At 36.4% G+C, this 24,618-nt stretch overlaps 2 protein-coding genes across 2 annotated transcripts; both read right to left on the reverse strand.

Moving 5' to 3' along the window:
• Positions 1-1,805: 1,805 nt before the first annotated feature.
• On the reverse strand, positions 1,806-10,443 carry LOC116729702 (probable E3 ubiquitin-protein ligase HERC4). The gene is made up of 23 exons (XM_032578385.1): positions 10,101-10,443; positions 9,903-10,023; positions 9,745-9,821; positions 9,176-9,397; positions 8,297-8,388; positions 8,064-8,194; positions 7,068-7,192; positions 6,406-6,482; positions 6,199-6,296; positions 6,016-6,075; positions 5,827-5,932; positions 5,527-5,734; positions 5,281-5,411; positions 5,066-5,167; positions 4,837-4,935; positions 4,496-4,648; positions 4,278-4,412; positions 4,023-4,192; positions 3,871-3,931; positions 3,725-3,795; positions 3,467-3,650; positions 3,277-3,376; positions 1,806-2,488 (listed from the first exon to the last, which is right to left on the reverse strand). Exons 1-23 carry the CDS (start codon positions 10,309-10,311, stop codon positions 2,271-2,273), a joined length of 2,952 nt encoding a protein of 983 aa, XP_032434276.1. The 5' UTR covers positions 10,312-10,443; the 3' UTR covers positions 1,806-2,270.
• Positions 10,444-12,388: 1,945 nt separating this feature from the next.
• On the reverse strand, positions 12,389-20,681 carry LOC116729760 (probable E3 ubiquitin-protein ligase HERC3). Its single transcript, XM_032578505.1, has 23 exons — positions 20,411-20,681; positions 19,418-19,538; positions 19,227-19,303; positions 18,746-18,967; positions 18,553-18,644; positions 18,011-18,141; positions 17,502-17,626; positions 17,341-17,420; positions 17,138-17,256; positions 16,996-17,055; positions 16,619-16,727; positions 16,252-16,447; positions 16,021-16,169; positions 15,817-15,933; positions 15,609-15,707; positions 15,118-15,297; positions 14,883-15,023; positions 14,623-14,789; positions 14,459-14,513; positions 14,275-14,345; positions 13,622-13,805; positions 13,443-13,545; positions 12,389-12,880 (listed from the first exon to the last, which is right to left on the reverse strand). Exons 1-23 carry the CDS (start codon positions 20,619-20,621, stop codon positions 12,669-12,671), a joined length of 3,021 nt encoding a protein of 1,006 aa, XP_032434396.1. The 5' UTR covers positions 20,622-20,681; the 3' UTR covers positions 12,389-12,668.
• Positions 20,682-24,618: the final 3,937 nt, after the last annotated feature.

Raw genomic sequence — 24,618 nt, forward strand, 5'->3', positions numbered from 1 at the left:
TGAAACTTTCTTACCTGCTTCAATTTTTTGCTTTTCTTCTGGGGCTCATAGGGACATTTTGCACCAAAACACATTCATTTATGGGACAAGGAACCAGCCTCAGGCCACTGTGTGATTGGTGGACGTTCCCATAGTGTTTATACTGGCATGTAGCCAGTATAAACACTGGAATGTGGCATCTTTAAACATCTGGAAATTGTAGTGAAACATGGCCTCAGTTATCTTCCTAACTTGACAGATTTTGTTTGTTTTTTCTATGACATCACGCCAGAAAGCAATGTGTTTGAGGTGATGTAGTTAAATGCATCTGCAGGTGTATTTGACATGACATAAATGTTGGGTAATACCTTGTTAGAAGGTTACAAATCCACAACATATTCATCTGGGCTTTCCAAAGTTTTTCAAAGGCAAAATAATCCTAATGTGTGCAAATCTCTGACTTTGAGGACAGTAATAGAAATTCTTAAAGAAAAAAAATATCTATCAATAAGAAATAACTTTTAAACCCTAGAAGACCTAAAACAGAAAATGTATAACTTTGTGTAAAATCAGACAGAGAGAAATTGTCTTTTATAGAAACTATGTAAATGTCCAAGTAAGTTTTAAGTAAACATGTTACACGGACCATTTTAGCCTCTTTGTTTAATTTTTTTCCTCTTTTGAACTAAATCTGTTTGCATCTTACAATTGTGCTGCTTCTCTTTGTGTCAGGTAATTTCATATTTAGTTTTCATGTGTAATTTGCCTTTCTGATCATTTTTGGCCATCCTTTTGTCAATAGTAGCATCCATGCTCATCTTTCATCTTCTTTTAGTTAAAAATCATAATCATCTTTGTATTGATTTGTTTAATATATATTTCATTGTAGTCAAAATATAACATCATTTACAATAATTTTATCTCAAATAATTGTTTGGTATTTGTTATGATTCTCTACGCTTTATAGTTTTTTTTCTCTCCTGCCACCTTGTATTTATGCAAATCTGGTCTTTAACTATAACATCTATTTAACATTTCCAGTAGCATTTTTATAAAATTAGGGGTTGTTGACTTCAGAGTATTTAGGAATATATTATAAGTCTTTGCATTTATTTAAACTGATGCCTCTCAATTTGTGAAGGTTTTAGATCTTAAGCAAGTTACACTTTGAAGCTGCATCAGTCTGAAATGATGATCTCATCCCTGTTGTTCTTTGTTTCCATTCACGGTATATTCAACAGCAGAATAACAGCGCCATCTAGTGGTTTATTGTTCTCTCCAGCAAGAGAAGTCAAAGAGAAGTGTTTGAGTCTTACTCTTAAACGTTCTTCATTTTTTTAAAAAAAACTATAACAGTAAACAGTAGCAGTAACCTGTAATGATTAGTTTTATTTCATGACTATTGCTTAGTCATGCTATATATCTCAACATTCGGTTGAGATATATATATATATTTGTAAATACATTATAGGAACGTAACCAGCAAGCTGTATGCATTTATGACAATATTTTTCTCAAACCAAGTCCCATTTTTTCAGTAACCACCAATCTCATTATTTCCAACAACATTGTGGTTTATTATACAGTTACGAACGTGAAAGTCAAAAATCACAAAGAATAAGAAATTATTACAATTTCTAAAACATAAAATCATTGCCAGATTCCCTGCCATTGAGTAGCCATGGTGGCTAATATTCATTTAATGTATATTTCAGTGATAATATTGTTTAAGTCAAGTCAAGTCAGGTTAATTTGTGTAGCACATTTCAGCAGCTTTACATAACAAAAATACAAAATTACAAAGTTGTAAAGAAAATACCATACTGTCAACAATTGAACAAACATCGCATTTTTATGAGTGCCATCACCAAAATCATACACATCAAATATGTTGGTCAATGTTTCATTAAAAGAAAATAAATAAATAATCTTCTTTACTCTTTATTTAAACAGAGAGGGAACAAAGTCACATCAGGAACAACACTAAGAATAACACCTTAAACTCAATGTTGCAGTGAGAACCCAAAAATATAAACGTACAAGGAAATGAATTGTTCTCTGAACTTCATGTCTGTACATCACATAATAATAAAATACTTTATTTGTCAAAGGCTTGTGTAAATAAAAATACTAAGTGCAGTAGATCACAGAAAAAAAATTGCTCATTTGTTTAGTGTAAATGTATATGATATATATTTTTTTAAGTGCTGTGACTTCACGTTGCTTAAATGGCACATTTCCAGTTCATTGCAATATGTTACCCTGAGTTAGTGTGTGATATGTTAATAGATTCACGTCCTGAATCCTCTATTTGATTCCAGGGCCTCTGTCAGTCTTTCCCGCATGATCTCTTTGGTCGAGTACAACGGCAATTCAAGAATGGAGTGACATGTCAATGACTCTGGGAATTGCTCATCATCGAGGCCACCCAGGATTTGTTTTATTCTTATTGTCATCCTGATCTGATCCATGCCAAGAACAGGGACTTTCCGAAACCCAGTCAGAAACACTGCGGAAGACATAAAGAAAAAATCCACTCAAAAGACAATCAAATAATCAAATTTTTATGATTTCATGACAAATAAAGAGGAAAAACCTGCGTCACAGTTATTAGAGCTCTCTCCATTTCATGTCTTCAAACTACAAAGCAATATGTTCAAAAATAATATACATGCCACTGGTTTAATGAGATGCAAGTTATCGGAAGTGGGGCTAAATAGCTTTTCCCTGCAACTTTCACTGCGTTTCCTATACACAACAGCAACATAGGACACTAAACTCTCATGTCAGCTGCTCTTGGTATAATTTCTACCTGGGAAGAATGAAACCCTCATCAGCATTTTTATCAGCAGCGTGAAAGGAGGCAAGTGGGAGGCTTTTCTGTGCAGTGGAGCTGTACACAGTATATAAGGATGCCTGCGTCTACTCACATGAAAAGCCTTGCACACGAAGCACAAAGTAGCTGTGTGTTTATGTATACTTTACTAAAGGCAAGTAAGCACAACAAAGCAGAGTTTCGAAGCAGCATTCTGGTTTATTAAACAGAAAAGTTTGTCATTGTTATATTCTGCTAAATATGAGTGGATTGCACATAGCTATGTTGGAAAAATATTGGTGACATGGAATTTGAGCTGATTTTTAAATGGTTTTAAAAGTTTTTCCCTTAAGACTGTGTTCACTGTGCTTTAGAACAATATAAATAAACTCAATTGATTTTAAAAGAATCGATGACTTTGTTCGCCAGTGAATGTCTTAGGTCAAAACTTTTAGACAAGAGAAATATAGAAGGTTACTTACAAATAAAATCTTTTTTCTGTTCTTCAGTAAGTTCATCAAAAACTTCCCAAAACATCTGTATGGTTGGGTGTTTGTCACTGACCCACTCATACTGTGTGTTCTGTGTAGAGTAAGACAGAGTTGTGAGTTTTATTGCTGCAAATACAAAGAACAGAGCAGTGGAAAAAGTAAATCATTCAGATGAGTGTACCTGTTTGAGCTTCACCCAGTTATAGACGTCTCCACCCACCAAGACTCTCTGCAGCTCCTCTGGTCTAAAAAGCTTCACCAGCTGCTGGTCACACACCAGGAAGAAACCGCGCTTGAACTCCTGAAACACGCCTTCCACTGACTTGTTGAAGGCATAATTCACGTAGGCATCCACAAACTCCTTCCTGTTTGGCAGGCAGAAGTGTTAAAATTAGCCAACTGAATTAACAATGAGACCTTTTTGGTTTGAGTGGCTTACTTATTTTGGTTTGTGACCGGCTTTCCTGGATTACTAGGATCAAGGTCAACATCTGTCTCATCCCAGTTAATCTGAAAGTAAGGAATGAAAACGTTTGTGAAATCGCATGAAAAACTCTGGAGTGAATAATTAAGATTATCACCAACCTCGAAGGTGATAAACAGGTCTTCCAGGTCGTCTTTGTAGTCCAATATGTACTGCAGATGCCTTGAAAAAAAATCCAAAACCAGAAGTTATTGAATCATCTAGCAGTCACGATTTTATCCAGTCTTTTAGTGAAATTTAAATATTTTCTGACCTGCCAACTCCTTCGTTGAACTCCATCATATCTTCCAGAGTTGGCTCAATGTCGAGCAGCTTTTTGAACAGAACCAGTGGGAAGGGAAATTGTATGAAGCTGTTATTGTATAAGGCCAATCCACACAGAATCCCCAACAGGTGGAAGTTTGCCTGGTCTCTCTCTGCTGCCTGCATTAATAAAATAATATCAACAATAATTCTGCCTCTAGTCGGAAACGAAACATTTTAAAGATGAATGAAAACGTCTTCTTACTTTGGAGGAGAACCAGGCTAGTGTTTTAGACTCGTTCAACATGAACATCTCTCCTTTTTCTTTAACTATGTTGAGGTGGTGAAAAAAATCTGATCTATAGACTCGTGTGACCTTTGAGTCTCCATCAAGGTACACCTGAGAAATACAAATTTACAAACGTTTAGAGGACAAGGAGGTCTTGCTGAGCTTGAGCATTGATGGTAAAACTAAACACTCACCACAAGTGGCTTCTTAAGGTCAGTTTGATGAGCAGAGGCCAGCTGAACGAAGGTTTCCTCCAAAAGTGAAGCTCGGCTCAGGTCGAGTTCAAAAAAACAATTTGACTGAGGAGTCCATCCAAAGGGAGGAACAAAAACCCTCTGATGCTCCTCCTAAGGAACAATTTTGAAATTGAAATAAAAACAAAATGAAAAACTTTGAAAGACATTTCTTTTCAAATGTACAGCTTCATTTCGTGACTACTTCACACTGTTAATCTTGCACCAACACTCACTTTTTGAGGAAAAGTAAAACTATATATTTGTATTATTGTTAATGTTTGATGCCAATGTTTACTCACCTGAGTCCAAGCAGCGTTCAAGTCAAAAACCATTTTCTTTGACTTCAGATCCATAACAAATGCAAAATCACAGAGCATGAGGGGTTGATTATCCCTCATCTGAGGAAATAATGACATTAAAAAATTTAATTTTTAATGTGACTACATACTAAAAAATATTCTTTTTTCACTAATAATAATTTGTTGCATACATGAAAATAAATTTAGAAATTAACCTCTAATTATTTACCCTGTTTAGTGACATTCTACGCCAGAGCTGCAGATCTTCTTGAAGAAATGTTGGGTGAAACTCCACCCAAAATGTCTTTTCAGGGATTTTCTTCCTGTTGGCCTTTAAATTAGACAAACGTGCAGCGTCAAAAAGAGTAGGCATGGGTAGAGAACTATGTACCTTTTTTTCCAAAATGAAAATTAGATAAGATGTTGTGTGGGTTTGATACTAACCTCGAACAGATTCTGGAGGATCAGCAGGATACACTTGAATGAGTAGCGAGAAACTCTCCATGAGAGGGCCGTCTTCCATACATTTACATGTCTGACCATTGTAGAGGGTAACAGTGAATACCACCAGTCTCCTGGGCAGGACAGGATTGATGAGAGAGAGCTTATCCAAAGACGGTCTAGTACTGAAGTCTTTATTTATGTACCATTTTATGATTTAACTTTTATTAAAGGCAAGTTTCACTGTACCTATAATCCGGAGGCTTTCAGGAGAAAGTTTTTGGAAGGCAACACTAATTTCCTCAACCAGCTTCAGGCTTGTTGAGGAGGTCTGTGGCTGACAATATTTCTGAGTCACATGAAGAAGCTCAGTCAGAACCAGGAAGACCCTCAGACCCTCCATTCCCACCGGTTTGTTATCAAGACGAGGAAGCAACAGCAGGACAGCCTTTTCCACCTGTTGGAACGAAACAAGAACCTGGGTTTTAAAAGTCATCTTCCATTACTAATCAGATCATAAATGTGCATGTTTTTATTTTATAGTCAAACCTCGGTTTGAAGAACATCCTCAGTTAACAGGTTTTCAAACACACTTATGGCCAACGGTAAATCCAAACCAGGGTAGTTTGTTGAGGTCCGGAAATGCTTATCTTTGCTAAAATAATTCAAAAAACATCTAATTTAAAATAAGAGCAGATACCAAGAAATTCAGATTAAACCTGGAAAGTCTGTATGTACCTTTGGTCAAGGAAACTTCGATTCACAATTGAAGCAGAGGAAAATGTTCTATGAATTTCCCTGTAAAGATGTTAGGAGGTCATTAGCCAAATTACATAATGTAAAAATGTAAAGACTACTCAATCATAATAACATACTTGGCAAGTAAACACCTAGTAATGACATGAACTGGATTATTCTTACTGTTTTGTCACTTGTCCCAACCTTGCATCAGAGGTCCTTTGATCCACCAGTTTTTCAATAGGCTGTTGCGTTATGTTGATCTTTGAGTTCAATCCGTCCTGGAAACAAAATAGGGTAAAAAAATATTCCTCAAAGTGGGGAAAAAGATTATGTGTTTACATAAAAGGATGAAGATATTGCTAAACCTTCACGAATTTGTGGTGTTACCTCTTTAGGTCTCCAGGTTGCAAACGAACTATCTGCTCCAGCGAAGATATTTTCAATCCGGTGACCGTTTGTGGGACCTACAGAGAAATAATAAATGTTATTTAAATATGTGACATTACTTTCCTCAATTATTGAGAGAGTAATATTTAATAGATTGCAGAAATAATCTTCCTTATCTACATGCAATGTAGACTTAAGGTTGACATAAGGTGGCTATTTTGTTGGTAACATTGTTCATGGACCATACATACAGTTTCCTTATCTCAGAGTTGAACTATTTTTTTGTGATGTATTTATTGCTGCTTCTTGGCTTTTTACTCCCTTGAAAAATAGTTTTTTTAATCTCAATTTAACCATAATAAAAACCTATTTTTAGGTTTACAACCTTTACAAATAAAATTTGTAAAGGTTAAAAAAAAATTTTTAAACTTTTGGGTTTACAAATGTACAAAATACTCCTTTTTCAGTGGATGTGCAAAATGTAGTCATTCTTACTTTACAATCTGTAAAGGTACAGTCAGCTTTCTTTGAAAATAACTTTTAGCTCATAGAGTGACATTTATTGCTGCCATCACTGTAAATGTAGTTTAAATAAATGAAAGTTTCTTCAATAATTCATTTTTACCTCTACCTTTACCTTAGTATAAATTGACAGGACTTACAGAGAGGTATTTGTACAGGTAGTGGGACAGACGGATGACTCTCCTCGTCACGTCCCAGCTGCTGATGGTCATTACAGCCAAAGGAGTACGCCTTCATACGGTCTGTCAGCACTAATGTGTGATATCTGGAAGAGTAAAAGCAGCTTGGTTAATAATTATAAACCTACAGTTTACATGGCTATGAATGTAATTTTAATGCACACTCTTGTATGTGCCTTTGTTTCAAATGCAGCCTGATCCAGCACAAAAAGTCAAAGATTATTTCATTCTGATACAATTCTGATTGCATTTTTTTTATCGCTCTTTTTGGCAGAATTAGTGGGCTACACTTAAACTGCTTGGTTTCCTGGCACAAATATGCTTGTAGGCATATTTTCAACTCAGTTTAGGTCAGGGATTTGAGGAGATCATTCCAGAAGCTTAATGTTGCCTGGCTTTTTCATTACAAATCCCGTTTTGATCTGTCTGGGATAGCTTTCCCATTGAAACACAATTCTGTCAAAGTTTCAACCATTTGTCCATAAACTGTCCATCCTAATAAAACAGAGAATATCTAGGATGTTTAGGAACAATCAAGGTTGGAACTTATGATAAACTGGGAGATGCTGGAGCCTCAGTGTCACCGTGGACTGAGTGTAATGCCCAACATGGACGAACCAAATGCCATCTAGAAAAACAATTTATGGTCATAATGACACAAGGTTAGAGGTGTTTGGCCATGGTGACAAGAAAAATGTTTTGGGAGGTTTAAAGTAAGACCTTTAGATTGTTCTACATGTGAAGCATCATGCAGATGGCCTGTTTCACTACCACTGCTATGGACGCACTGCAGAAAGTGGATGGAGTAATGAGGGACAATTTCCAAATTAACAGTAATAGAAACTTTTTGTAGTATTAGTCTCGCTTTAAGTTATGTCACTATAAGGTAGATCAGTCAGAAAATATCTCACTGTGCACATGAGGTCATAATAAGCGTATAAAAGTATGTTAAAGTACCTCCCACATGCAGTTTTGGTGACCTTTGCCCCCCAGAGCTCTCCAACAAGCCGAGGACGGAGCTCATTTCGGAATGAGTTGTGTCCAAGCTGTCCGTATCGGCTGGAGCCAAACGTAAACACTGCACCGTCCTGAAAAACCAGGAAACCACATTGATTAGTTTCACTTTTCATGTTGACAATAAATATTGAAATTTCTGTGAAATCTGAAAAAAAGACTTTAGGATCACTGACCTTTGTCAGAGCAACAGTGTGTTCCTGTCCACTGGAAATATGAATGACTTTCTTCGTGTTCAGATAATTGACTGGCACTGGTGTGGTTCTATCTGTATAAAATACAAAACAAATATTTTGAGTTGCAGTAAAATAATGTTGGACTTTTTCTTAGAGCATACCAGTCTGAACCAGTGGCGTGCAGTCAGGGGATGAAGGCGAGACACTTCCTCAAATTCATCATGACAAGTAACGCAGTAAATCCATCTTTGCACTTGTTTTCTGTATAATTTAAGTATTCTTATGGTTAAAATCATTGAATTTACACACTGCCTTTTGAAATACATAAGAAAATGTTGAGGCGAGGCAGTGATGAGCTGTGCCTCACCTGGTGGCGCTGTCGAATGCCTATTGCTGTCTTTATATTTGCAATATACACATTTAATTTCAAATTACACATTGTGACATTCAGACTTATTTATTTTCAGACTTATTTTATTTAAGTTTGTCTAATAATGTGTGTTAAATGTTTTCTCTTTCGCAAAGAAAAATCACAGGGAAAATGCAGCGTGAGGCAGAGAGTACCATGCCTCACTGATAGGTGGCAGTGCTGAGCCTCATAGACTGGTTGACAGGTGGAATGAAAGAATGAAACATCGAGAACCAGACGAGGAAAACTCTCCTCTGTGCAAATTATCTCTGTGGAAGCAGCCAGACTTTTAAATGTATAATTACAACATAATTAAAAGCTGTTCAACAAATAAAAATTAAAATAACTTTAAGTAAGGTTCATATATTTGTATATCTGACTCCACAGCAGTGGCTCACCAGTCATCAGCCACACACTGCATGTCACTGGTCTGAATAGAAGCAGAGGGTAATAATATATCTGTGCAGCACCTTCAGTGTCTCCCAGTCCGAGCTGTCCACAGTCATTTCTGCCCCAACCGAACACGCCTCCGGACACGGTGAGAGCAAAGCTATGCTCTCCTCCTGCAGAGATCTGAACCACCGGGATGGCTGACAGAGATCTGATGTGTTGAGGTGAACTGGCTCCAGAATTACTCCCACCCAGTCCCAGCTGACCCCTGGAGTCCTGGCCCCATGTGTACACTTGATCATCTGTGAAAAAACAACACCCATTGAGTTTTTTGTTTTTTCTTCTTGGCTGCTGCAAGAAGGATTAACCAGAAATTAGATCTCAAAATAAACCAAAAATTAATGCCAGCCAGGAAGGTCCTGATTACCCCATCTTTTTTTCTTTTTTTTTATGATATATGAGTTTCTTCGTAGAACCCAACTTAAATAAAACAAACATCAATTTGTTTCAGAAACCTACCACTAATAACTATTACACAAAACCACACTTTAATAATTGACCAATTATCCTAATAAATGATTACTAAATCTATAATATCTCATATTTCTAACCAAATATTGAAATAGAGCAGACTGCAAGTTAACAGTACCTTTGGTGAGTGCAATAGTATGATGGCTCCCACAGGCAATCTGGGTCACTATGATGCTGGACAGCACTGGTGGAGGTCTGATAAAATACAACCACATTTACAAACACGTTCTAAGATCATCGCAGTAAAATAAAGGATGGTTTTGAATTCCCTGTTACCTGGGAGTGAACGGAGTGATATTTGGGTCCACGCAGAAGATTTTACCTCCATCAGACAGAAGGCAGACAACATCATCTCCACAGCTAACAGCCTGGATCTTCTCACCACAATCAACAAACTCTGCAAATTTAGTAACAGCACATGAGTACAAAATTAAACTTTATCTCGTAAAGTCACTATAAAGGATTAGTACTCACTTTGCCTCCCTCTTCTCCCATCTCCGCTCTCCTGTGTGCGGATTATAGACGCGTCTCCAGCATCTTTGACGAAAGCGAGAACATTGTGAGCAGCAGAAAGGTCCCTGATGCGGAAGCTGAGGTTTAAAAAATGAACTCGATCTGAAGTCGGGACATTTGAGGCCTTTTTCTGGCGAAAGCTCTGCCGATAGTCCTCACCCCACGAAAACATGTTGGTGAATGAGGCTGTAAAGGGTTTACAGCTGGTCCTTTTATTGACTCAGCTGTAAGAAAAACGAAACTGGGCTTGTTTTTTTTTTCCAACAGCTGTGAGGAAAGGAAAACAAAACTATGACTCTTGATAAATATGACACGCCTACAGGTCTGAGCAGTTATCGCCGTAGAGAAGGTAAACGAAAGTGAAACCTTCAAGTATTCACTGTGTAAGAACTGCACTTTCTGCATACTTTTAATTTCCTAGTAAATAGAAACACATACAGGAATTTTTACTGAGAACTCAAATCTACTTGTAATAAACTTGGCTGAAGAAAAAAAATGACATAAGCCTTGTTGTGATTGTTGAGAACAGAATACATTTTTTAATTGGTCCCAAAGTACTTTACAAACTGGTCGACTTTCTTTAAATAAATAAGGCAAACATAAGTAATCCTATCTAAAGTTTTGAATCCATAATTTAAGCCAGTTCTCCAAGTTCTTATGGGGCCTTAAGTAGAGTTACATTATTAACCTTAATAATGTTAATAAGGACATTAATAAGGTTTTAATGTCCTTAATAATATTAAAACCACTAAGTTTTTCAATGCTAATTTGGGGAAATCTTGAAGAGCAGAATTTTACTGGCTGAGATTAAAATCAGACATATAATTGGTGATTTGTGAACAAATTCAGTTCAAACAAAGAAAAGATTAAACACTTAGCATCAGATTGTCTGTATGAGCACAATCATTTTATAATGAAGGTGATTGTTTGCACGTTTACAAAGTACAGCTGCCAGTTTTTTAAAATCTTACATTTTAATTTGAAGTTATTTAAAATATTTTAATCCGAATGTTAAAAGTGTTGCATCAAAGTCAGTAGTACTCTCATTCTCAACATTTCTTTTAGCTCTATGGTCTGTGTTGATATTTAAACATCATTTTGTGAAACGTGCACAAGCAAACACAATTTTAGAATTAAACCTTTGAGTTTTATTGGCTCCAGTGGCCTTTATTTGATAGTGAATTGACAGGAAAGTGGGTAGTAAGAGAAGGGGGAAGACATGCAGTAAAGGTCAACAGGCCAGGAATCAAACCTACAACTGCTGAGTTGGGGACTTGGGCCTCCCCATGTGGGCTGTGCTTAAACCCTGCGCCACCACAGCACATCAGTCTCCTGAGTTTTATTCGTTGATTTTATTAAAGAAATATACTGATCTTTATAGAGACAATGTAATTGTAAAAAATAAAGAGTATTGGTAAATAATGTTATCCTTCTGCCCACACTTTTCAGTTTATAGTTTACAACGTTCGTTTTTAACTTAAATGCTGTTAACTTAATAGCAAGAAAAGAAATATACATAAAGAAAATTGACCCACATTATCGTCAGACTGAAGGAAAAAGCTACAGTTCTTCCTTCAGTCCATGACATACAGTACATGACATATTTGTATGACATGTATTTGTAATACAAATGACATATTACATGACATATTTATTTGAAAGAATCTCAGATTATTTTTAAAATCTCACTTATTCCACATTAGTCTAATAATTATTTTTAACATGTCAGTACAGTAAACCCTCGTTTTTCGCGGGGGTTGCGTTCCGAAAAGAACCCATGATAGGAGAAATCTGTGAAGTATTTACCTTGATTTTTTACAATTATTATACAGCATAATTAAATACTCTACATTGAAACCAAAGAACAAAACTTGTTTTCAGGCCCAAGCAATTTTAAAACAAATATAACTCTTTCTTACAAATAACTACAGTAAAATAATCATTTTAATCATCAATACGAAGTACAGTAGGACAAATTGTGACTCGCGTATTTCACTGTTCCTCTGACTGTGACGCTGCGGCCTGACTCCGCTCTCTAGTGGCTTTTTCTTCAGAAGCCTGTGGTGCAGGTGTGTTTTTTCGAAAGAAGAACATAGTTATCAGTAGTTGTTGTCGCTCTTTTTTCTTCTGGGCAAAAACATTTACCAAAATTTGCTAAGCTGTATTACATACTGTATATTGAAATACCGTAACTGTTATTAGGCACACAGGTAGAGAAGAAGCGTGGAGACTGTTTAGCCAATCAGGATGCAGAACACAATGCACTGTGAAAACAAACTGCACAAAAAAATCCGCGAAGCAGCGAGACCGTGAAAGGTGAACGGCGTTATAGCGAGGGTTCACTGTAAACTAAAGTATAACAATGAGTTATAAAACATGACAGTAACAATTTCTTTGCAGGTTTTGATTAAAACTGTTTTAGTTTAAAACCTGTTTTTCTTTATATACACATAGTTAGAGAAGTGCTGTGTCCGTGAGTAAAAACATCCGCATCACTCAGTAAAGATCCAGTCAGGGATTCATCCTGAATCAAACGCACTGACTGATCCTTTTGTTGCTAAGAGCTTCGGTTAGTTTGGCTTGCATGATGTCTTTGGATGAATACAGCGGCAGTTCCAGGGTGGAGGAACACGTGTGGGTCGCAGGATAATACTGGTCATCCTTGATGGATTCAACTTTGATGATCATCTTTATCTTGTCCAAGCCGAGGATCGGAACCCGTTCAAACCCAGTGACGAACCCTGATGGTGGTAAAAGAGGTTATCAGTGGATATAAGCTATACAGCAGGAATAAATCTGCCTTTACGGAAACTTTCTCCAAAGAAGTATTAACTTTAGATTAGATTAGATTAACTTTAGATTTTTTTTTTTTGTCACTTTTCCACAGACAAAGTATTAGTGAGTGGCATATTTGTTTATCTGGCCATCAATAAATACAGTCTGAACTTTGTTGATGACATAATATTCTGTCCTTTCTAATGCTGTAATTCAGCTTCAACTAAACACCAAGCAACTCATAATTTCATAGAGGTGGACTAGTCCTCGAATCTATGTTTGAAAATCTTCGATAAATATTTTCTGTAAAAATAGATGGAATTGTGGAGAAAACAATAAAATAGTAAAGCAGCATCCAGGGCACGTTAAAATGGATGCCAAGGACTTATAAGTTTTTGTCAGAAATTACGTTGAGTCCAAAAATTTGTTTCCCGTATTATTTTATTTTAAAGTTTTCATAACTGAAGTGATTTTTTGGGACAATTAGTTTTTCTGGTTGCGTTTTTCTAAATAATGTTTCATACTCACACAGAAAGGTGTTCTTCTGATTCTCCTTTAGTTCATCGAAAACTTCCCAAAACATCTGTATGATGGGGTGGTCGGCATTGTACTCGCCCTCATAAACTGTGTTCTTGAAAAGAAGACCAAAACCTGGCATTAGCGATAATTCAAACAGCTCAGAATACATACCATCCCACAGAAAGTACCTGTTTCAGCTTTTCCCAGTCACAGAAGTCCTTTCCAACTAGAGTTTCTTGCAGTTCCTGTGGTGTAAAATGTCTCACCAAGTCCCGGTCACAAACTTGGAAGAAACCTCGCTTGAACTCGTAAAACACAACCTCCACTGACGTGTTGAAGACATAGTTCACAAAGGCGTCAACAAACTCTCTCCTGTTGAGTTGATAAAATTGTCATTCACAAAAAATGGGTCAGACACATATTATGACAGGAATTTAACTGCTTACGATTTTTAATAACAGTTTCGGACTAATTATCAAATAGTGGATTCCAAACAGCCGGTGTGGATTTAGTTCAGCTGTGGAACAGTAAAACAGATCTCAAGGAAATACATATAGACTTAGGTTGCCCAACCTACATGTGTTTTATGGATTTGAAGAAGAATTATGATCATGTCTATTGAGGTATCTTATGGAGACTAACAACAGAGTATGGAGTATCTATGTGTTATTCTTCAGTTGGTTTATAAGGTTTCATTTCCAGCTAAATTTTGTTTTTCAAAATTGCCTTTTTTGTGAAAAACTCTAATATATTTATAATTTAACTAAATAAATGACAACAAATTGAATCGTTATGAACGGCTCATAAAGAAAACCTCAGAAATAATGAAATTATTTCCTACTTGTTTTCGTTGGTAACTTGCTTGTCAGGATTTTCAGGGTCAAGATCAATCTCAGTTCCATCCCATGGGATCTTTAAAGAAAGGAAATGCTGGTGTTACTTGTCTCTACATTTATTTTAAAAAAACTGTTAGATATCGAAGATCTAAAATGAATGGTGACATTTCTTTTAACTTCAACACTCACTGTAAAATACATCTCCTCTGGGTCTTCATCTGTGTCCAGGATGGACTGCAGACCACTTAAAGAAAACAACACAAAGATCATTTTTATGATAAATATATATATATATATATATATATTTTTTTTTTTTTTTTTTTTATTTAAAACCATTTATAAATTCTACCTACTTGCCATAACTTGGACTGAATTCTTTCAAATCGTCCAGTGAAGGCCTCACTCCAAGCAGCTTTTTGAACAGCACCAGTGGGAAGGGTAAGTAAATGATCACCTTGTTGTACAAAGCCAGTCCACACAAAACCCCAAACAGGTGGAAACGCTGGTCCTCCTGTGAAGCCTGATATTGGTGGTTTAGATCATTAATTAAATAAAAAAAACCTGATAATTAACTGAGCTTAAAATCAGTTATTTCTAAACTAACAAGTCTTACTTCAGAGGAGAACCACGCCAGTGTTTTGGAGTCATTGAACATGAACATCTCAGATTCAGCAGACATCAACTCATGAAAGACTTCATGGAAAAAGTCTTTTACGTAGACAGGATCAATTTCATTGTTCTCATCAAAAAACACCTAGAATGCAAAAGGGAACCAATAAGATTTCTTCTCACACTCCACAGAAGCAGTTAATTACTCAATTATGCTTAATAAGCTTCTAGTCTTGTACCACAAGTTCTCTCTTGTAATCTTTCTGATCAGCCTCAGCCAGCTGTTCAAATGTGTCGTTTAACACAGACGCTCGGTTTAGGTGCAGTTCCAAGTAGGGAGAGTTAGGGTAATACCTTAACCCTAAACTCAGAAACATTTCCATGAACACCTGGTCCAAAATACGCAACCAAAACTCCACCTGTTAAGAAAAAGAGATCCAATATAAGTACCCAAATTTAGTTCACAGATTGCAAGCTCAGTAAACACAGCATAAATAAAGAAGCAAAGTTTTGTGGTATTGTAGTTTCTCAAAAAGGTGTATGTGTTTTTTATCTAGTGTACGTAAACTTCTGGTTTTCAACTGCATATATACAAAGCATATACAGACATATGTATATGCATACAAGTATATACAGAGTCATACAATACATTAAATTATTATTGAAAAGTTAATTTATTTCAGTAACTTGATTCACTAAGTGAAACACATTATAATAAAACAGCAGTTACCTGGGTGAGATAAGTATTCATGTTAAAAACCATTGTCTTTGTTTGCAGATCCATCACAATCGGGAAGTTGCACAGAACAAGTGGCTCATCAAACACATACTAAAAAGGTAAAAAGCACAACATAATCTTTGAGTTTCTAGTTATTCAGTGTTTTTACAAACGAGATGCCTGTTAATTTCCAAGTTAAATCTGACAGAAACTTTCTTACCCTGCGTTTTGATTTTAAACGCCAGATTTCCAGTTCTCTGAAGAGAAACTTTTCTTCAATCATCACATAAAAATCACTTTCTGGCAGCCTTTGCGACTCAGAAACCCTGCTGTTAACCTGTCAAAAGGACAAGTATAGGACCTTAATTATCATTTAAAAAAAGCAAACAAACATGACAGTCCTGTTCCAGATTATGATACTGACATTGTACATATACTGAAGAACTTGAAGCAGGTTCCTGACACCATCACTGCGAGGAGCATGCTCATCGGACAAGATCAGACAGAGAGCTTGCCTCCACACGCTGACAAATCTCTTCATGGTGGATGACGACAGCGAGGACCACCACTCACCTAGAGATGACAACATTAACGTTTACCACACAAAGCTTTAATCACGTGCCAAAGTAATTTCAGCTAAACTAGGTAACGGTACCTAAAACCTTGAGGCTTTCCCTTGACAGGCTTGCTACAGCAGTAGCGACCATCTCAGCTAGCTTGCTGCGCTGCTGCTTTCTGTACTTCTGGATGACATGAAGAAGCTCATTGAGGAGCAGAAAGATCCTCAGACTCTCCACTCCTACTGGGTTCTTATCAAGGAGAGGAAGCAACTGCAGAATTGCAGCTTCAACCTGAGTGACAAATATGTGTTAGTTCACACACAGGTGGATTAAAGGAAAAAAACAGATAGATAAAAAAAGACGGATGGATAAGGAAAAAAACAAATGGAAGTATATGAAGCAAGTTATCATGTAGTTGTCTGAAAAACAAATGTATAAAATTGAACAGGAATAGAGACAAACCTCTCTCCAGACAAACTGGTCTGTCTTGACCAGTTTCTTAAAATGCCGTCGGGCCAGTTTCAGGTTCAGCCCATGGTACTTTGACGAGGTTTTTAAATGTTTATCTTTTCTGAGCGGAAAAGTAAAGACAGTCAGCATAAATTATGATCTTTGATTTGTTACTAGACTGAAATAGATGCTACTTCAATAATTGAATAACTGGTCTATGTTAAAACATCCAATATACTGAAAAAATAATCATACATTTCTGAAGATTAATAGAAGTAATACAATCTTTAATTAAGTTATGTCTACTTGAATTAGAATATACATGACTTAAAGGAAAATGTTATGTTTTGACTTTTAAGTTACAAAAATTTCAACAGTTGCATGTTTACCTTTCTTCAAGGAAGCTTTTGTTCAAACAGGATGCAGATAAAAATGTCCTGTGGATTTCCCTGAGGAGAATAATAATAAATGTTTCAGTAATTTTTATTTAGAGTAACAGAACTTAACATCATCCTAGTGGTAAATACTCACTGCCTAATCTTTCTCCATGACTTTTCATCACATTTAGACGTCCATTTATCAACCACAACTTCTAAACTGTGCTGAGTTGCTTTGCTGACTGTGTTAGTGTCTGAATTTAAGCTAACTTCCTGTAAATGGAAAAGAAAGTGAGGTGAGGTAATTGATCCTGTTGCATGTTAATGTCTTTGTTTGGCAAACATCGTCACTGGTACCTCATCAGAAGAGCAGGCTGCAAATGAACAGTTTTCTCCAGCAAAGATGGTTCCAATTCTGGAATGAACTGCATCTGAAACTAGTAAGGAAGTAAATTACTACATAAAGTTAACATGCAATAGCGTTTAGATTTTTTTCTTAATCCTATACATAAAGTTACCTTGAGGTAGACGAACAGGTAGCGGCACAGATGGATTGCTTTCTTCTCTGTTTCCCAGCTGACCTTGAGTTTGACAACCAAAGGAGTAGACCTTTTGGCTGTCTGTCAGAACTAATGTGTGATACCTGGATTGAAAGAACATTGTAAACATTATAAACACTACACCGATGAATTTTTAGTATGAATGAAAGGACAGCCTCCAAATTATTCAACTTATTCAATGTCAGTGCTAGGAGACAAACCTATTTAAGTAACCCTACTAAGACTGCTTAGGATAGACATCATATATGCAGCCAAATTTAGACCAGGAACATGTCAAAGGCTGAAAAAAAGCTGTAGTCCAGATGCAACCTAGTTGGTATGTATTTGAGTATGAATAAGTAATTTTGCATTGGAGAAATAAATTGAAACTACTACACGCAATATCTCTTTTCAAACAATAATTGAATGTGGATTTAAGACAACATTTTTCCTTTAAAGTTTTGATGATACAACAAGGTGTAATTTACCTCCCGGATGCAATCTTGATAACTTTTGCCCCCCAAAGTTCAGCAACAAGTCGAGGCCGGAGTTCATTTCGCAAGGAGTTGTGTCCAAGTTGTCCATATTGACCAGAACCGAATGTGAACACTGCCCCATGCTGAAAAATCCAAACACACAAATGCTCTTCAAGTATTTGTGCTTCAAAACTCTACATACAGTGTATTTTTTATGCAACACTTCAAATAAGAACAAATGTGAGGAACAAAAATTAAAACTTTACTTCTGTAAACTTTGGTAACTTCAAAGAGATTTCAGCCTTATTCAATTCAATAGTCAATCAATTGTAATAACAGTAAATGACAAATTGTATTTTTCCTCTTGAAGCCCATTATATAAATGATATTTATAGATGTTTAAAAATACTCTAATAGTCTAATTTCCAGAAATAATTTTAAGTCTAAAATATGCAATTTATAGTTTAACTAAATTTGTCAAAAAAAAAAACAACATTTTCTTCTTTCTAAAAAAAAAAGAAAAGTGGTTGGATGCTTTTATGTTGCTGCCTAACCTTCGTCAAAACGACGGTGTGGTCCTTCCCGCAGGAAATGTCGCCTGTTTTCTTCAGATTCAAACTATGAACACAAGCTGGTGTGTACATGTCTAAAAAAAAAAAGTGAGATTTATTATGTAAGATATGCAAAGTTACACATCTGAATATGTTATTGTTAGCCACAAAGCTATGAAATAATTTCCAACAGCACCTTTTGTGTCTCCCAGTCCGAGCTGTCCACAGTCGTTCCTGCCCCAGCCGAACACGCCTCCGGACACGGAGAGGGCGAAGCTCTGGTCTCCTCCCGCAGAGATCTGAACCACGGGGACGGACAACAAGGATCGGACTGGCTGAGGTGATCTCGCTCCTGAACGTCTCTTCCCCAGTCCGAGCTGACCCCTGGAGTCCAGGCCCCAGGTGTACACCTGACCCTCTGTAGGAAGACCCCAGGATTAACTACTGAATCCACATCACTACGTCATGAACTGTTCATGTCATGTCTGAAACATTTTAACTAATCTTAAGACTCTTGAAATCACAACATGATTATGGTGCAAAAGTGAGTAGCCAAGAAAAGCTTAGTAATAAGTACTTATGTCATTGTGATGAAGGCAATACCAATAAAAAGAAAATATTAGAAGACTGAAGTTAATAATATAATTTGCCATCCAAAATGCAGAAATATTGAAAACCTTTTGTCAGAGCAACTGAATGCTGGCTCCCACAAGCAACCTGTGCAACTGGTATGTTAGAAAAAGCATCCAATGTCCTGCAAGAAAGTAGAAGAAAAATCTTAATCAAACCTTAATAAGAATCAGATGACTTGTAGGATGAATTGAATATATTTGTATGCCAGCATAGTAACCTTGCTTTGTTTTCTCACCTTGGTGTGTACGGGGTGCAGGTCATGTCTACACAGAAAACAGAGCCTTTCTCAGACAGCAGCATTACTACATCGTCTTCACAGCTCACTGCCTCAATCCTCTCCTTACACTTCACAAACTCTGCAAATACACAGAGACAATTCATATGTATCGGATTAACATAACAATTTATTCATTACCATATCGAACTGATGTCAGCTATATAAAGATCTCCTCTTGAGCATGGTGGTTGTAGCATCATGCTGCGGGATAAGTCAGTGGTGGATTGTTCAGGTTTTAACAGGACAATGTTAACAATAAGCTTCAGAAACATTCTGATTTGACATACTTTGTCCTGATTTTAAAAACAGTAACTCTTTAACTCCAATTTCTGGCCTAAATATATGATCTTGATTCCAGTTCAGCGCAGAGCCAGAAATGAATGACAGAAATTGAAGAGCAAAGGCAGAAAGTAATAGATAAATAAATGTACAGCAACTCATGAAATCCCATATTTATCTCTCCTAAATCTATTTTTTATAAACATTATGTGTACAAGTGTGGTTGGTGGGGCAGAGTCGAATGGCCAAAAAGGAATTGTAAATTTGGAACCAGAATGAAGTGGGGGGATCACAAATTCAATATCATGCACCACCCAGGAGGTTGTTTTTTTTAATTTATTTTATTTTTTTAAGTATTTAAAGTTATAGTTTATATCTACGGAAGAGGATTAGGGCCACCGGAAAAAAACCCCCAAAACTTTAAAGTCAGAATTCTGAGATTAAAGTCAGAATTCTTTTTTTTCTCGGTGGCCCTAATCCTCTTCCGTATGTACAGTATATATCCTATTATCAGTCCGCGACAAATGAAAGTATGTCGTAAAAAGCCTAAACTAAATACAAAGCAATGCCACTGATAAGTGAATAAAAGCTGCCCATAACTCAGAAATGACAAAAAGAACAGGTTTCACTCGAAACGCATTTATATAGTAAAAAACCCGCACAGATACTCACTCTGTTTTCTTCTTACTCTGTTTCCATCTTTGCTCTCATCAGTGCGCAAAATGAACGCATTCCCGTTACTTTTAAGGAAAGCCAGCACGCTGCGACCTGCTGAGAGATCCGTGACATTATGACCAAAATTTAAATAATGAACTCCTTCATCTGTGACGGGGTCTCCTTTCAGACAGAAGCCTCGCCGACAGTCTTCTCCCCAAGAAAACATCTCGCCTGTGAGCCTCACCAGGACAACAGCTGATGTTTATTATGTTGCTCAGCTGGCTGAAACGAAACCTAGCAGAAAAGGTGAGAAACAAAACTTACGCGTTTCTGAGGAGCAGGGGGCGGGGCTAATCAGCTGGATCGCTGAAAGTAAAATGAAAACGAAACTGAGCGCAGAATTTATTTTCAGCTTAGCTTAAGTTGAAAAATAAATTAGTTTAGTTTAAACTAAAAATAAATGTTTTCTGTTATGTTTTCTTCGCATTTACAGACGTCATACCTAAACGAGTTTAAGATGTTCATCTCTCAAAAATGTTTTCTTTTCCCCGAGATAATTAATAATCCCGTCAAATCTTTTACTGTAAAGTTTAAGCAGGAAACACTAATTATTCAGTCAGAATTGAAATATGGAGTCCATCAGTAGAAAGGAAAGCTCCCGTATTGTGTGTGAAATGCGCTCAAGAACAAACTAGATTAAGTTGTAATGATGCAGATCAACCACTAGGAGGAGGCAGAGTTCCCCAAAATGGCCGGTGGCTCTTCCTTAAAACACAAAATATTGCTTTTTAGAAGTCGTTAAAATTTGCATTGGAATTTATATTTTAGAAAGTGAATTCTCAAATACAGTTAAAAACAGCAACAAAAAAATCAACAGAACTGAAAACCTGATTAGATCATTTTAATGGTAACCTAAAAACTGAAACCTTGGAAGAATGCGTGGCTGAGCATGGTCAGTGAAAACTTACATTGACCAAAACATCAGACTTCGTTGTTAAGGGAACAATCTTCCAGAAATGTTAACCTTAAAGAAATCAGTGAAGCTAAATGCCAGAGTGATCAACAACAGAGTCAGGAAAGGGTTTGAGCTTAACTTATGAAAACAAACATAACGGAGTTGAAGAGAAGAGAAGGTCATAATTAATCTTCTCTCCTGGTTTCTGCTCTGCTCCTCTTAGAGTGAGGAAACAAATCAACATGAGAGGGATTTGGAGGAGTCACAAAGATCAGCTGCTTGTGCAGGCTAAGTGCTTGAAAGTGTTTTTTTTAGAGAGTCTGAATGCAACCTGACCTTTTTGACCTCTGCAGCACATCAGCCAAGTTGCACGAGTGACCTCCCGGCCTCCCCAAAAATGCTGCAAACTACTTCTTCTTCTTTCTCTTAATTATAAAATATTTCATTCACAATTCTTCTTTCATAACAATGTTGATTTATGAATAAAAGGAAAATGATGAATCAGAAGAAGTGGTAAAGAAAAGACATTCTGGAAAATAAAACAAACGTAAATAGATAAATAGCCATTCAAATACATAAGTAAATAAAAATCCAACATTTGTGATGGATACCACTATTTTATGTTCTGCTGTAAAAAGTTGTTTAAGAAAACCAAAACTGAAGAACTAACTGTTGAATGTACAATATTTCCATAGGGCTTTAGTTTCTCTGCGTGTGTGTGTGTGATCTTGTTTTGGCTACAATGAAAGAACCATTTTTCCAACAAATACTAAAGCCAACTTTGGGTCTCCTTATGGGACCCGAAGCCCAGACCCCATACGAAGAGATGCTATTTTTGGATTAGCGTTTAGGTTTAGGATTAGGATGTGATTTGAGTTTAGGCTAAGTTTGGGGTTAGGTGTGTACTGGTGAAGGTTAAGTTTAGGGTGGAGGTCAGGCTTAGGTTATAGAAATCAATAAAAAATGAATGGAAGTCAATGCAAAGTTCTTGTGAAGATAGAAAGACATACTGGGTGTGCGTGTGTGTGTGTGTGTTTCTGTGGTTGGTTATCGATCAGGAGGACGGACTGTGCAGAGCTGTACCAGGACCAAAACCATCAACAGTATCATCTCCTTAGTTTCAACACAAACACAGCATTACTGCAATATTTAATTTATTTTTCCTTCATGTTTATATAATTTTGTTTTACCTCCAATAGTATTTTTCTAGATTTGTTTTGTTAGCTGAGAGTTAGACCACCTACCATATAGCCATCCACGGACAGACAAAGAGATAGATAGATAGATAGATAGATAGATAGATAGATAGATAGATAGATAGATAGATAGATAGATAGATAGATAGATAGATAGATAGATAGATAGATAGATAGATAGATAGATAGATAGATAGATAGATAGATAGATAGATAGATAGATAGATAGATAGATAGATAGATAGATAGATAGATAGATAGATAGATAGATAGATAGATAGATAGATAGATAGATAGATAGATAGATAGATATTTCAACTTCAAGTTTTGTTTTGAAAGGGACAGGAAAATACTTTAGTGGACTACTTTAAAGCTATATTCCGAATACAAAGTTTGAGGTAAAAAAATGGTTACATTAAATGTCAGAATTAACTTTACACACTAGACTTCTGTGATGGGCTCATATAAGATGATTCTTGTCATTGTAATATGGCCTACGCTCTCTGTATCTGTTCGAAGCAGAACATTAAGATCCAGTGTGTAATGTGACTACTGAAAGTGGACAAAACCACAGTTACACTGACCAGATATCAGGCTTCAAAGGGCCTCGTCGGCAAGAGGATGGAGTAGAGATTAAATGCTAAACACACACACAAAGAGCAGAAAGAGGGATGAGAGATGTGGACCTTGTCCGACAGCTGAGATATAGCACAAGAGCCCTGGGGAGTTTCAGGGGATTTCCACGGAGGGAATTAGACACATTGTCTGATTTACACTAACACTTTGGCTAAACTTACGATAAAAGTTCACAAAAAGAAATCCATATGTCTTTGTTTTTGAGTTTGCCGATTTTTTGTCAAGCAAAAACAATATTGCTAAAAAGTCTAGAACACCATAAATTAATTTATTGAAAGTAAGTGCTTTTAATAATTAACTACAAAACATTCCCTCTTAGATGGAGAACAAAAGAAAGACATGAAGTACACAATGACTTTTGACTTGAAAAATTAAGCTGTTGGTGATCAAGGACGGATGAGGAGTTTTAAAAAAAAATAGGGCAGCCAGAGGGACTGGCTGAGACAAAACACATTAATTTTTTATCTTTTTTTTCACTGAGAGCAGAGCTAAGGAATGCAAAGAGGAATCTGGAGAGAGATAACGAAGAGAGGAAAGTGGATGGTACTGTACTGTGTGAGTTTGATTGTGCAACTGTTCGTGTCTGCTCGGGTCTGGTTTTTTAAATCCCGCATGATTTTGGCTAGTTAAAAATTATCATCAAAAAGCGCCATTTTGGTTCTAATGTACTATGAAACCTTCTTGTAGGACATGCACCGTTATGAAAAATAATTTCCATGCTTCAATTTTCCTTTGGTTTTGTTTGGTTTTTCTTCACACTTGGATGTTTCAAATAAAACTGTACATCGGGCAAACATGACAAAAGAAAATATAAAGAGCAGTTTGGTTTTCGATATTGATTGCATTCAGTAAGGCTAAATGAAATCTAAATCAGCCTGGTACTATGTTTAAAAATAGAACTTAAACAGAACCTGTCAAAAATCATAAAGAAAGCTAAAAGATATATTAAAAACAAGACATGTCATATGCCTGATATGAAAGAATGCAAAAACAGTGACTATGCAAAGTCATTGACCTCTGTCTGTCTGGAAAGAGTCAGAAATCAATTTCAAATGATTTGGGACTCCAACAAACCAGAACAAGAGTCATTAAACAAGAGGAGAAACATAGAAAAGTAGTGAGTGGTCTCAGTTGTGGCCAACCCATACAAGAGGTCACAAAAGAATCAAGGACAATGTCTAAATCACTGCAGGCCTCACTTGTGTATGTTAAGTTGAGTATTCACAACAACAGCGTTCAAAAATAGGAAAGACATTTGACCATAATGACATCCATGGAAGGGTTCCAAAGCCAGAACCACTGCTGATCAAAAAGAACCTAAATGTTTTTCCCACATCGATATGTCTTTTGGTAACAACAACACTTTGGGTGAAATACTCTGTGGACTGGCAAGACAAAAGTTAGTATGGTGTGAGACCATTTACATCTTGTGCATA

This window comes from Xiphophorus hellerii, chromosome 2 (genome assembly GCF_003331165.1).
Source record: "Xiphophorus hellerii strain 12219 chromosome 2, Xiphophorus_hellerii-4.1, whole genome shotgun sequence".
Lineage (NCBI taxonomy): Eukaryota > Metazoa > Chordata > Actinopteri > Cyprinodontiformes > Poeciliidae > Xiphophorus > Xiphophorus hellerii.